Source organism: Cynoglossus semilaevis, chromosome 17 (genome assembly GCF_000523025.1).
Source record: "Cynoglossus semilaevis isolate Cse_v1.0 chromosome 17, Cse_v1.0, whole genome shotgun sequence".
Classification (NCBI taxonomy): Eukaryota; Metazoa; Chordata; class Actinopteri; order Pleuronectiformes; family Cynoglossidae; genus Cynoglossus; species Cynoglossus semilaevis.
The window spans coordinates 3844128-3858545 of NC_024323.1; the positions used below are offsets into that span (position 1 = coordinate 3844128).

Genomic DNA, 14418 nt, shown 5'->3' on the forward strand with positions numbered 1-14418 from the left:
CTTGCTGAGTGAGCCAACCCACTCCTCCACCTCCTCTAAGGTCCCCTCGCAGGCCTTTGCTAGCATTGCTCTCCTTTGAGCTTGTCTTGGCCAGGTGCAGAGATTTGCTCACAGCTGTGTGACAGATGATGTGAGACTTTCTGAAGTGTTTTTTATGTCTTGTTGTGAAAACTGTTGCCATGTAGTTGTGGTTATTAGCCGGAAAGGCTTGCAAGCTTCGTGCAAATTCTCAATCAATGATTCCTTCCATAAACTACATGCAGCTCCACGAGCTGTTGCTTTGAATTAGTTAACACTTGAAGGTGATTTTTTTAACATGAAGCTTTGCCAGCAGCTTTGTGGCTGTGAGCCTTCACTGGCCAGCCTGTCCATGAACTTCATCCAACAAGAAAACAAGACATGCCATAAGAGTTTGCAGGCCTGTGGTAATAAAACATGCTGCTAAGTGCTTCAGCTCCCTGTGGTTTCCATTACACCTTCATATGTATATGGAAACGTGACTGCACGAAGACTGTGTTAATGTATGGAGAATCTCTCCATGATGGGCCATTATGGACAAATTTGAATCACTTCATGACAATGAAAATGTTCTGTTAACATGTAGTATTTTAACACAAAATCATAAGATGTGTTTTTACCACAAAGCTTTGTTTCCCAACGTCAAGATTGAACTTTTATGGTATGCCACATATAGTATAAACACAGGCCATATGTTTGAAACAGATTGAGCTGCCTGATGTACAGTATGTTGGGTAATGGCTGTTATAAAAGAGGTACAAATTCTAACTTTTCTTCTCACTTAACTTCATTTATTAGAGGTTTCAGGTCAAGTAACCAGTTTTCCGGTTTGATTAATATTCACCACAGTTTAAAAGGAGCCTGGTTCATGTCTACACACAGCCTAAATAACCCAGATTAAGGCATCACAATGCTCCAACTGTGCGTGTCAGATGTTTAAGGTCAAAACCAACATCCCTACTATGATAATATAAACAAGAAATGATAAAGTCCAGGATCTCTGCATTTTTCCCAAGATACGTGGAAATAGTTATTCCAGTTTAAACCTGAATATCATTAGCCATATTATGATTTTTTTGTATATATACATATATAGATACGAGACTTTATCTACAAATAGACAAACTGAAGTGACGTTATCTCACTTTGTGTGTGATTCCTGTTAAGGAAATTTTTTTAAAAGCCAAGAAATATTTGAGATTTTAGCTTAATAATAGGTCCATTTCTTTTTGCCCTTAAGACTTTTATCTATAAAAAATATACATTTATATGGAAAACTAACACAATACAATGACATTTCAGTCTTTTACTAAATGTTTTGTTATTTTGTGTTACTTAAACCTCTGGGCATACTGTAATAAATAATAAAATCATAATAGCAATTCCCCAGTGACATACCTACAGTCCACTGACATTTGTGGTGTAAACAGAATTTAGGATAAGGGCATAATTAAAAATAAATGTACCTGTACTTCTGCAGGTGTGTGGAGAGTAAATGTAGATGAGCAAACAACATGGGTCAGTGAGATTTTTTCTCTCTGTGGCTTTCTTTCTCTCTCCCCCACCCTCTCTCTTTATTGTCGTCACGCTCCACTATCTGAATGCAACGTGTCTCTCTCTCTCTTTCTCTTCCTCTTTTTTCTAACACTTCCTCACTCAGGCCTATTCTGAAATAATGGCTCTTGTCTGTATTTTGTCTTTCTCTCGGGGCGTCTTGACATGGATTGAAACTCTTTACCTCGACACTGTTTCCCATTGCATTGTTATACTGTAGTCTTGTTAACTTTATGCACTGATAACTTTTAATGTGTTGATAAGATTAGGTTTCTTGCTCAGTTCTTGGAAGTGGGATGTTTTCATATTAAGAGACACAATGACAGCCAAAACAAAAAAATCAACAAAGAATCACAGTGTTCACTACAGCATCTTTGTAGTGAACACTGCAGTATCACAATATATACACAACCATTTGTGTATGTATTATGTAGTATTCCTCCTGCTCTACTGTAGTTTTGAGTGTGTTTCTTGTACACTGTTCAGTCACGTAGTCTCAGAGATTCCATTTCAGCAGCAGGGCCTGGGTCGGTTCCAACCAACTGTAAGCCTGGTTTGATTGGGAGAGGCACGGAGGTCAATGATTAATCCCATGTTCTCTCTGCATTCCAAGGGGTGACAAGAGGACATGGGATAAGGGACAGGAAAATGCAGCGGTCTGGACAGAGCTAATGCTTGTTAGCGCACAATAATAAAAGCTGTGCAGCTCATCCTCGGGGGTGGGGATCAAAACCTCATCTCCCCTTGTGGTGGGTTAAATGTGTTGACCACATTTTCACCCCCTGTAAAGCTGTGGACTTTGTTTGTTTAGTTGAGCAAGGTAGACCTTGAGTCCTCACCAGATAATGATTAGTGAACAACCAGGAAGCACAAGTGTAGTGGTTTTGAAACCCAGTAACATTGTAATGTCAAAGTACAATTCTGTGTCTGGGTGAAAGTGAAACACGTTCAAGTTAAATTCTTGTTACCAGCTTTTTACTGGAGATTGTAAAGAAGTCTGTGTCAGGTTTATGGTGAATACACATATATAACAATATATAATATGGATTTAATGACCAGGGGAACTTGAACCTTGAGCTTTATTTTGTAACTTGTGATATCACCTTTTTGGCTTAGTTTCAATAACGCAAACATCTAAGGAAGGCCCTTTGGACCTTGAAAGTTAGTATTATTGCCCTCTGCTGGTGTTCATCCTGAATGTTTGCGTAGACAATACAAGCTCTAATGGTCATGGATCTTTTGTGTAAACGATTCTAAACTAAGAATGGCCCAAAGGTCACAATGTAGATTTTTTTTTTCTCTTTGTTTGAGACTGTGACCACATTGTTGTCTGACTTTAACAATATCCACTGCAGCTCCACAATCGTCTCATTGACTGCTGGCTGCGACTTGTCTGTTGTAAGACACATTTCTTTTTTTGTGTTAGTAAAAAATTATAAAAACTTTTCTCTGAAATGGGGCTGTGAAATATAACTGTCGAACACACCATGGAACACAGACCATGGAACAGAACAATACATCTAAGTAACTTTTATTTATATTAATATTCAAGCCCATGCGACACAAAACAGCATTAGAGTAACCAAAATGAATCCCACGCTCCCTTGCTTTCCTCACACTTGACTTATTGTTTTATTTTGGCACACTGGAACCGTATGTGTAACACGCTCTCTGATATTGTTTTCCTTCCTCTTCACCTTGTGTTACCACAGTCATCCCTTTGTTCTGTCTGTCTTTGATGGCCACCGTCTCTCTGTCTCCTGCTCCTCCTCTGTTGGAAGCAGCTCCCACAGTATATGCAGACTCCTTGTTGTTTACATGGAATCTGGGACATGTTGGATCCCATTGCATTCCCTTGTGATTCATGAGAATTCCGCCATCATCTCACTCATTGGTGCTGACTATTTATGTGGGGAACGTTATTGGTTGATGTTTATATTTTTCTTTCTTTTGAGAACAGAAATCCATCAAGCCATCTTTTGTTTTTTGTATTCCCCCACATATCATCAGCCTCCATCCCATTCTTTGCATGTGAACTAAAGGCAGTGACTCCATACAAACGCGGCTTCTTCTGTGGAGACACCAGCATCACCTACCCCTATGTGGAGAGAGAGGCCATTCCTGACAGCATGCTCATCGCTGGAGGTATAGTCATCACTGGCTTAACGGTAAGACGGTGTTAACCACATGTGCCCGACATGGTCTAATAAAGCATTTATTTATATTAAAGAAACCAGACAGACATACTTTCACTTCTAGTACTTGTGTAGCTCAGACGTGTGACTTTCTTGCCTGTTTTGTGCTTCCTTTCCCAGATTGCACTTGGTGAATGCTACCGGGTACGTTTTAGAGGCGTTCACTCGAGGGCTTTCGTTCGAAACCGTTACGTTTCGTGCCTGTACAAGGAGCTGGGGAGTTTTCTGTTTGGTTGCTGCGTAGGTCAGTCTCTCACTAACATGGCCAAACTGAGTGTGGGACGTCTGCGACCCAACTTCTTGTCCGTCTGTAATATCACGTACGCGTCCATCAACTGCACTATTGGCAGTTATGTGCCGCAGGCCATCTGCAGACAACCAAAACACAAGATGGTGGAAGAAGCAAGGTCAGTCTGCATAGAAATCTCTCCCTCAAAGTGATTTTTCTTCTGCATCATGTATTTTTCTTCTCTTTCAGGAAGTCCTTTTTTTCTGGGCACGCTTCCTTTGCAATGTACACCATGCTGTACCTCGCTGTGAGTCACCTCTGACACACATACAGACACATGCACACAGACACACTAATTTATGATTTATGGTTTATGATTTAAGACGGACAGCTGTCAAGGTGTGGCCAATAAACACGCTATAATAAATGCAGATATAAGAGAGAATAAAAATATAACTTACTCTGACACTCAACTTTGCAGTGAAGACGTTACTAGCTGTGTACTGGAAGTTGTAGGTTCGTCTTCTGTCTCCTTAGTGGACCAAAACCTCAGAAGAAAGTTTGTTTTTCTCATGTTTACAAGATCTTGGATTTTGGATTATTTTTTCAGGAGGCTTTATGACTGAGATAAGCATCTCTGGACTATATGTACAAAATTACAGAAAGATGGTGGTGGTTTGGGAGAGCTCCATAAAAATGGACATCTCCTGGCCCATACCACATTCATTGTGAGTGATTTTCTAGTGGCCCAAACATGGGACCAACCTGCGGACACACTTGTCAAATGTTATTTATTTAAGAACATTTAAATTTAGACCTAAGCTAACTCCACCTCTTATTTTTGGAGGTAAAGTGAGCAAGGCTCTTTATTAGAAAAACCCAAATGAAATTTACCCTTCATTCTCTTTAAGGCCCTTTCGAAAAGCCTTAAACGGCGACATACAGCGGTACCTTGAAGTTGTGAGAACCTGTCAAAATGTCCTCTAAATGTGAACACAGTGATAGATGGAAAGAATGGTTGTCCTCACAGCCTGGTAAAGGCAGGTACTTGTACACATACACACACACATATGTTCACACACACACACACAAATCCTTATGGAATGTGTCTTTGAGGTTCACCTGAGCTTTTGTGTTGTATAATAACAGTATTTGCTGCAGTTCTTTGTTCACAACGCTGTAGGAATATTACGGCTATCATTTTTGTTTCCGATACTAAAGATAACCACTACCTGAGAGGTCAAAAACACTGTGTGCAACCGGCAATGAGCCAATTAAATATTCACAAACACACAGCGATACATGCACTTTTTACATGTACTCAAACTACCGATTGTGAGCGAGGAGATTGTGGAGGACAGGCGTTCTCAAAGAGTGGATGAGACCGGGAGAAGGGGAGGGAGAGCTGTTTTCCACAGAGAGCATGAATAGATGAAGGGACCACGCAGACAGAGGAGGCCTTGTTGTGGGTCTCATTTAGAGAAGGGGGAGCGCAGGGCTGAATATGCCTGCTGAGAAATCGACAGGCTTCTTTCAGCCAGAGACATCCCCCCCTCCCCTTGCCTCCTCATCTCTTCATCTCTCCCTTTCGCTCAAGCTGCCTCGTACTAACTAGTGCACTGTGAGAGAAGTGACAGTTAGTGACAGGGAAACAAAAGCACATCGTTATCCACAAAAGTTTTGTTTTCTCACAAATCCAATCATCAATAACTTCTAAATACAGCTTTGGGAGACTTGAATGTGTGAGTAGATGGAGCTGAAATGTGGAAAATTGGAACAGAAAAAGAGAAAACTGCTATTTTTTTATTTAAGGAAAGTGCACCACTATTGTAGTGTCCAGATAATTAGCAGCCTAGTACAAAAAAAGTGAAACACAAGCCAAAGAAAACTTTTTTCTGTTGGCGATGATATAGCTTTAAGAATACTTACCCAGATGACAAAGTTGGTCGAATGATGAGCCACATGTTGAGCCACAATCCCTGTACTATTATACTTTCACGGTCCACGTCTTGTATCAGCACCCACTGGGTGCCACATATGGGCCACATAGACCCAACGTCAACAAACAGCCAGAAGTAAGTTAGTTTGGCGTTGGTTTCGACCATAAGTTGTGAGTGTGAATAGTTGTTGGTTTCTGTATGTGGTCCTATGATGGACTGGCAAACAGTGTTCCCCGCCCACACCTAATGACAGCCAGGTTTTGGCTCTCTGCTGCCCCGTGGCCAACTATCAACTTTCAGTTGTAGTCATCCAGGTGATTTAGTTCACTGAAAATTGTCCCAGGTATTTCCTGGAGGAAATGTTCCTTTTGTCTGTCTGACTCTCCCTGTGTTTTCCACGCCACACTCCATTGTTTCCATACACACACCCTCATTTGATAGCCAGCAGCCAGCTAGGGTTACTACAAACCATAGACAACCAGGAGGGAATGTGCAGTACTTGTAGCTACATGCTGCCCAGACCCTGGCCAGCTGCTTGAGTTTAAGGCAGTACCAGTGACACCTGCTCTCAGCTAGGAGAGCGAAGTAAGAGAAGGATACACTCAGGGTTGGTCTCTGCGNCGGAGACTCTCAGGGTTGGTCTCTGCGCTGGAATGCCGGCCCTTGTGTGTTCCCCCGTGCTCCAAAGGGTTCCACACAGACCCTCTACCACCTCATAAAGCACACTCTGACTTGCCCTGTGACCCCTAGTTATTGCAGACTGCATTCTGTGTCGTAGCTTTTGCTGATACACAAGTTAATGAAGAACAAAAGGAGGAAATGGCCTTGAACTGGTGTTAACGGATTCATGCCAAGCTTCTCTTTCCCCTCTGGGCAGCAACTCTGTGGATGTTTATCTCAAAGCTTTTCCGCTCTCTTTGATTAAGCTTCAATCATCAGATGTTATCATCGGATTATATGAACAGCACATTAATTAACACATGACAAATGACAGTCAGATGGAATGGTTTATGTTCTTTGTCTCAGTTCTACCTGCAGGCGCGGCTGTCGTGGCGAGGAGCACGTCTGCTGCGTCCCTTAATACAATTCTTGTTGGTGATGATCGCCGTCTACACTGGCCTGAGCCGGATCTCTGACTACCGTCACCACCCTACAGACGTCCTCACAGGCTTCATTCAAGGAGGACTCACAGCATACTGGGTGGTACGTGCTTAAGACACTACGTCACATGATTGTCTTCTCATTGGTGAATTTGAAGTGAGGACAGAATATGGAGAAGGTGGTGAACTGATAATGAGTCATAATGCCCAGTTAAGGAGTGTGATGTGTTAATAGATCTATTTATTTAATTATATACTTTTGTAACATTATAATAATTGTGATATTTAATATTATATATATATATTATTAATATATTGATTTGTATTAAGGCAGACTTTGTTTGATTTGCCTATTAAAATAACTGGTAATAAAAATGTTTCTTCATTTAAGTCTTGGAACTTAAGTCTTGAAATGTTTTTTTTTTTTTTTTCAACTGCCACTGATTGACAGCCTGTGTGGTCTGGTCATTTTTTCTGACATGTTTTAGTTTCTCTGCCTGCAGGCCTTCTACATCTCCTCCATGTTTAAGCCCTGTGCCCGTCCAGGCCTGTCTCCCACTAGCATGACCCTGGAGAGTCCACTGTCCAGCCAGCAAACGGTCTGTTAGCAGACACAAGCAATCACCCCCAGAAATCAGCTGATAAGAACTGCAGGAAGACGAGAGGAATGACAGAGAATTTAGCACAAAAGGAGTAGCTGAGAGATGAGTGAGGAATTTATAAGAAAGGGAATTGATATACAGGAGGTGATTCATGAAAGGTGATGGAGATACAATCCACACAGGCCTTCTCTTTTGGGTATACTGATACACACACACACACACACTAATCACCATTTTCTCACAAACACACTACGTGAAATACAGAAGCACATATGACTGTGAGTCGAACCCGTCCAGTGAAAAGAGCTGCATAGTAATATTATAGATATTTTTATATATGAAAAATGATTTAAAAACATTTAAAACATGTTTATTTTTATGTCAAGAGGACATTTTAGAAGCTGCTAATGTTGATAGATGCCAGTTTGAACCTGTTTTCGTCTAATTGACTTGTTTTTGTCAACTCATGTGATTAGCTCTTTAAAGCAGAACCGATCACAGCCCAGGCAGCATCTGTACTGTGTAATGTGCATCCCACATTGACATGCTGGCTGGGTCTCTGAGACTGGGCTGAGAGAAAGAGAGAGAGAGACTTGATCCTCTCCTCAGCCTGGAGAACCTGTGAACTGAGACCTTCAGACCTCAGGCCTAAAGACAGCACTGGCTTCATAACTGAGGCAAGTAAAAACACCCACAGAGGCCATAGGATTCTCCGTTTGAATCAGCTGTTCTTTCCCAAACATTTACACGGAATTCTACCTATGGACAAAAAAAAAGAAGTACCTCCCATTTGATTATATACGTATGAAAACAGTAAGAGCATACTTGTGCACAATACAGGACTAGTCTGGCTGTAGGTTCTGTAACAGAAATGGTCTAATACATGGTTTCTATAATATCAAATGTGGATTTCAAGGTGCAATGAAAAAGCACGCCAAAAAAAAAATACCACCGATTGTAAAACAGATATAAGGGGTATAAAAATGAAACTCACCATAGACCGTTAGGTAGGACATTGTTTTATTTCGAAAGCTGTAGGGTTCTCTATTGTCTCCTCTGTGGTCCTTTCCCTAATTAAAAAAATGCTATAGGCTTTTATTTTGACAGGCGTCAAGGGGCCTTTGTAGTTGGGAGAAAAGTTGCAAATTTTTCAAAACAAAATACTCTTCGCACTGATAATCAAAACATTCAAATATGTTATTCTCTCTGCTGCAAATGTCCTATTTCTAATAGCCCTCTACTGGTGACCTCTGGTATAGTCTACTGCGGATATAAAATAAAATAGAAAAAAAAATTTGCCTGTTTAAAAAGTGAAGTTCTAACTTTAATCCATGTCACACATGAGAGTGTTGCAAACAAAAACCTTCATCTAATCAAAGGAACAAAAACACTTCTCCCTGCAGTACAAGGCTATCGTTCATGTTTCAAGGCAGTGCCACTGCACTGTGAGGGAGGACTCAGGTAACTCCTCCCTCCTCTCCCACTTTCCACTACTTACCCATATGACTGTGTCTCAGAGGCGGAGGTTTGACTGAATTTTTAACCTTTGACTTTTGCCCCGGGACTCCAATCTCTGAGCTGCACCTTGATTTATGCCACTCTGACAGGAGGGACCGACGTGGCCCCCGCCCCGCCCCACAAGGGCCCTCCTGTGTATCTTTATTAATAGCACTTGAACATATATAATAGAACCTTCTAATAATAATCACTATTAGATATTTTATCACAAGTTTGAATAATCAGTGTTTATGTTTGTTAAAGTCAGACTCATACACTACATTTGTTTGTTTCTGAAAATGGTAATTATTCAAATTGAATGTAAATACGTTTGTCATTTTATTACACACACAGACAACAAGTATTAGTTCCAGTTTTTGGAGATTTATTTTGTCCTGTTTCTGTACATTGATTGTATTTACATTTGTGTCGATCAGGTACGGAGACGTAGTTTGTATCTGTTGTAACTACTAGACTGAGCCACAGGTATTATCGAAAAGCTATGTTTCCAGTTATTGTTCTACATGTTTCTGTGAATGCCAGAAAGGCAGAAATAACCACTGTAATCAAAAAACCAAACAAATTAAATGAATGTTAAATGATTTAGACTTTGTCACTTTTTTTTTGTTTTTTTACAACAAACTAAAAACAGAAATTAAGTCTGTTTTTAGTTAGTTTAGTTTTCTGGATGTCAACATTTTTACAAAACTGGTAGTTTGACAAGAATGTACATCGTAAGAACGTAAAATCTGTGCTCAGGCTGAAGGTAAACACTGAAATGATAAGTAACCCAACTTCTCATACGGTGTTTAGAAGCCTCCACTCCAGACCTCTCGGGTTTCTTTCATTACCCCAGCTTCCTTACCCCTGCTCACCCTTCTCTACTCTGTACCATTCCTGTTTTCGGTTCTTTTCAAGTGCAGTGGAGCATGATGGGCTTTTTCAGGGGGTCACGCTGCTATGGAGATGCTCAGGCCGATACAGGTTGGGGCGTCTGAGGCATTTGCTTTCATTTCTTATTTTCTCTACCTCGAATGTCCTTGGAGGCAGAGTAAAAGCTAAAAGTCATACACAGTTCATATACAGAATACTGTATACATAGGTATTTAGGTATATATACTTCAAATATATATATGTTTTTATTTCAAGTTATTTGGCCATATTAATTTGTTATATTCTAAAATATTTTTGGAAGTGTTTTATAACTTGACTGCATTATTTATAGTATTCATTGTTTTCTGTTTGACAGGAGGATATTTGTGCTGAGGTGCCTGAGTATTACTGCCCCGACGGGTGTTTCTAAATCATCAAATCATCATTATTCATCATTATTCCACAGTACAAAATGATTCCTGATTGGCAGCTCGACCTGGTCCAGATGAATGCCTCGGCTAGAAATGTAAGTGACTTTTTTTTTTTTTACCCTACTTACATGTACACAGAGGTCAAAAAAGAGAGCAAGTACTGTAAGAGCGATAGCGTCAATCATGGGTGTTCCCATAACGCTGAGGTAAGAGTGACAGGGCAGGGAAAGTGGTGCATTAATGAAGGCGGGGGAGTAATGGAGCGGTTGGCAGAACAGATGGGGTGGTAGATGGAGGAGAGTGAGGGTGATGGGCGTGGGGCCGTCAGGCTGGAGGAAACCTGATTCTGCTTTTCAAACTTGTTTTGTTTCATAACACTGTAACTAGGAGACACATTTCACTTCTGTACTATGAACGGTGTATGCCCACACTTGTGTGACAGGTTTTTGTCTATCTGTGTATGCCTCTCTTTTTATTGTCCCTTGTTGGGGTGTGTATATCTGTGTGTGTGTGTGTGTGTGTGTGTGTGTGTGTGTGTGTGTGTGTGTGGTTAAGCTCTGTAAAAGGTAGGCTGCTCCCCTGAGCTTAGCTTACACACCCTGTCAAACATGACAGCTTGCTTAGCCTGCCGCCGCGTCCTCCTCACTCACCCATTGGCTTTAATGGGACTGAATTGGGGTCGACAGGCAGAGGCAGATCCTGTGTGCTCAGATTACCCAGGTCCACGCACAAGGGCCTCACTATTTACACTGCTGAGACTGTGCACACAGTTGCCCCGTACTGTGGTCATTTAAAAGAGAGGGGAAGAGGGGTCGGGAGTGGGGGATTCTGTTTGAACTTTTATCTCGGCAGGTGAAAGCCATTACTGTCTGAAAAACTCAACTTGCTCTCTGCCTCCTCTTCTTCCTCATATTTACCACGGGGAATGTCCTTGATAAGAGGATGAGTTTGCCGAAAAATTGGGCAGGTGCAAAAATAGCAGTGAGCGCTGATGTGAATCAGTGCACAGATAAGTGTGAGACAGAAGGCACGTAGCTCACCTGAGGGGGGGCGGTTGTATCGTACGTGATTTTTCTTTTGTCTGACACTTGCCAAACTCCAATCCAGGACTTCTTATCTTCTCACTGTGAGGGAAAAACTTTCCATACTGAAAGTATGAGAAGAAGAAGTACGAGATACAATGTCCTTGCCGTGTGGATTTCTAATACAGTAGATATGTTAGCAATTTACTATATTTCTAAGGCACCTCACAGGTCTAGTCTGTGGAACTTTGCTGACCTCTCATGAAGCTGTAGCTCAATTTTAATAGAATTAGAAAGGACTATTGGGCTCAGGGCTCTGGACTGCCTCCTCAGCCTTACTGCTATGCTCATTTATAAATACCCAGTAGTAATGGCTTTACTAAAAGCACTGCCTGCAGCCCATAGACTGCAGGAAATTGATGTATACATACTGTGGCAAAAGTGAAGCTGTGGGCGTGAATCTGATTGGCTTGTGTGGGTTCAGATGTTCTTCTGTTGGATTGGATTGGACAAGAAAACAGGTGTTTTTGTCAATCATTAAATGATGTTATCAGGCAGGCTGCGATAAACTAGAAGTAAACATGCAAACTTGGGCCACCAGCGCTATCTAGAGGGTCGCAAAAAACTTATCACCTGACAACACTAATACAATAGGGCTGTAGTTTCATTTGCACTTTATTTCAATTTTATTTAAAGTTTATTTAATTTAAAAACATTTACATTGTTTGAATGTTTGAATTTAATATTTTAACGTTTACCTTTTTTATTTATTTATTATACATATTAACATATATAGTGTTAATATATAGTGCTATAAAAATTGGACCTCAAGGTCAAACCACGTGGTTGAGATTAGTGCTTCTCAAATAGTGGGGCAGTGAGTTATCACTGCCCCACTATTACTGGGGGCAGTGGGGGAGAACACGAGGGGACTTTCACTATGCTGTCTTCATTCATGCTTAAATGATAAACAAGCTCCCAGTCACTAGGTGGCAGCAGAGGGGGCTGGCTGCTCAAGATAGTAAAAGAAGAACTCATTGTGATTAGTACAGATAAATAAATATTACCAGGCACTCAGTATTAGTATTTAGTATTTCAGTATTGGGGAGGGAGGGTTAGGGGGGAGAAAACACTGGATTAGATACATATAGCATACATCTAAAGAATTTTGGGAAAGATTTTAGTGGCTTTTGAAAGTGGTACAGTGAGTTGTTTTGACCGTACTGAGCTGTTTTAGTTTTCCCAGTGTTTTCTTTTTGTCAGTCTGCATTTGCCCCTTTGCCCAAGTTTAAAATCTTAAGTTTATTTTATTTTTTATTTTTTGCTTGTTGTTGTGCCCCTTGGCTAACCTTCTGAACCTAAAAAGCTTAACATGTGTATATTGGCAAACAAAACAAGTAAAACAAATTTGTTTTCCCTTCTTTTATCACTCCCCACTCAAGAAGGTTAATGTCGTGCCTCACCATGTTGGCACCAGGACTGAATCTGAAACCTGGGATCAATGTCAAAACAAATCCTCCAAGATCTGGTCATCGAATCACCTGTGGAAAGTTGAAGAAGCAGAATCAGAGATCACTTCCAAATGTGGAAACTGTGTCGAAGGTGATGTTTGTCCTCGCATTCCTGATCTATCTGTGCAGCACACATACAGACGCGCGGTAGACTCTTCACGTACTATCTGATGACGACAGTGTTGTTTCGCTAACTGATGAGGATAGCATCATTTAACCAATTGTGGGTCTCTGCATGGCTTGTTGTTTTTATCTTCCCCTGAATGATGGGCTAAAACACTGAAGTGATCGTTGATCTGTGAAGCCGAACTTTTTCGATTTTGAATCAGTTTTTAATCATTTAATCCTTCAATAAAAAATGTTTAAAACTAGTAAATAAAACATTTAGCCTAAAAAAAAACACATTCAAGAACTAGGCTGAATCATATTCTTTGTGCTGATTGTCTTCTGTGGGGACCCCTGCTGGAGGAAGATAGTCATGGTAAAGACAGCATAACAACATGGACTTGGCCATTGGACATGGCTAATGGCTAGCTCTTTTTGCAGACGGCGATTATATCTGAGGAGTCTTAGGTTTTAATCAAGGGTTTCTGATCATATTTTATAATTTTTTTTTCAATTACGTGGACGTGGACAGAAATAAAAAACAAATAAATGAGGGAATAAAGGCTAAACAGGAAGTGTCTGACTAACATTTTCTCTGTACTACTATACTATGTGAGTAAATGTAAATTTTAAAGTTATTACTTACATTGAAAAATTTAAATACATTTATATATGTATATGATTTGTGTTTTCATAAAAGCAGTTTTCCTAGATGCTGTTTTTAAATGCAAACTTTAATGTGATTTAAATTTGTTGCATCACAGTTAAAAGCCTTTCGACCTGGGCCCAGGATAACTCTGAGGTAATGGGGCAGGAGGCAAATACACAAACCACTATTTACTTTACTTTACCAGCCAGTCTTCTTCATATCACTCTCACTCAGCTGGAAAAAAAAAAGGAACGGCAGTAGACACACCTGTTCACCTCTGGTCCAAAAATAGCACAGGTTGGTCAAGATCCCACACCTAACGGCAATAAAACAAACGACCCAGGCCGAGGGTCCAAAACTAAGGGCTGGGACACGGCGATGTCACAAAACAACTTTTTCTGTGTTGTAATAAATAAATAAAAATTAATAAATAAAGTTGTATTTTGCAAATTGCTTGCCTTTAGGTGTTATTGTTATTTCTGGGATCTATTTTTTTAGCCATTTCTGGTGTTAGTTGTTTTGTTCATTCTTAATTTCCTCATTACTGTAATTTAATCTTATTCAATCTAACCTTTACAAAATGCAATTTATTGGTGTCCTGGAAAGGCTAAAAAATGGTAAAAATGTCAATTTTTTTGTTAAAATTTAAAATTTTAACTAGGATAATGCATTTTAAGGCATTTCTGGGACTT

At 40.3% G+C, this 14418-nt stretch overlaps 1 protein-coding gene and 1 long non-coding RNA gene across 2 annotated transcripts in view; both read left to right on the forward strand.

The window, feature by feature from the left end:
- ppap2d (phosphatidic acid phosphatase type 2D) overlaps nt 1–9738 on the forward strand; it is a 20460-nt gene extending 10722 nt beyond the window's left edge. Inside the window, exons 3-7 of the mRNA XM_008329436.3 lie at nt 3583–3740; nt 3888–4174; nt 4246–4303; nt 6963–7139; nt 7540–9738. Coding sequence (XP_008327658.1) covers nt 3583–3740; nt 3888–4174; nt 4246–4303; nt 6963–7139; nt 7540–7644 — 785 coding nt within the window. The 3' untranslated portion in view covers nt 7645–9738. The remainder of the gene's footprint in view (nt 1–3582; nt 3741–3887; nt 4175–4245; nt 4304–6962; nt 7140–7539) is intronic.
- Nucleotides 9739–10384: 646 nt separating this feature from the next.
- On the forward strand, nt 10385–14176 carry LOC112488375 (uncharacterized). The gene is made up of 2 exons (XR_003052351.1): nt 10385–10534; nt 12904–14176. It is a non-coding gene; the product is annotated as an uncharacterized LOC112488375 (long non-coding RNA).
- Nucleotides 14177–14418: the final 242 nt, after the last annotated feature.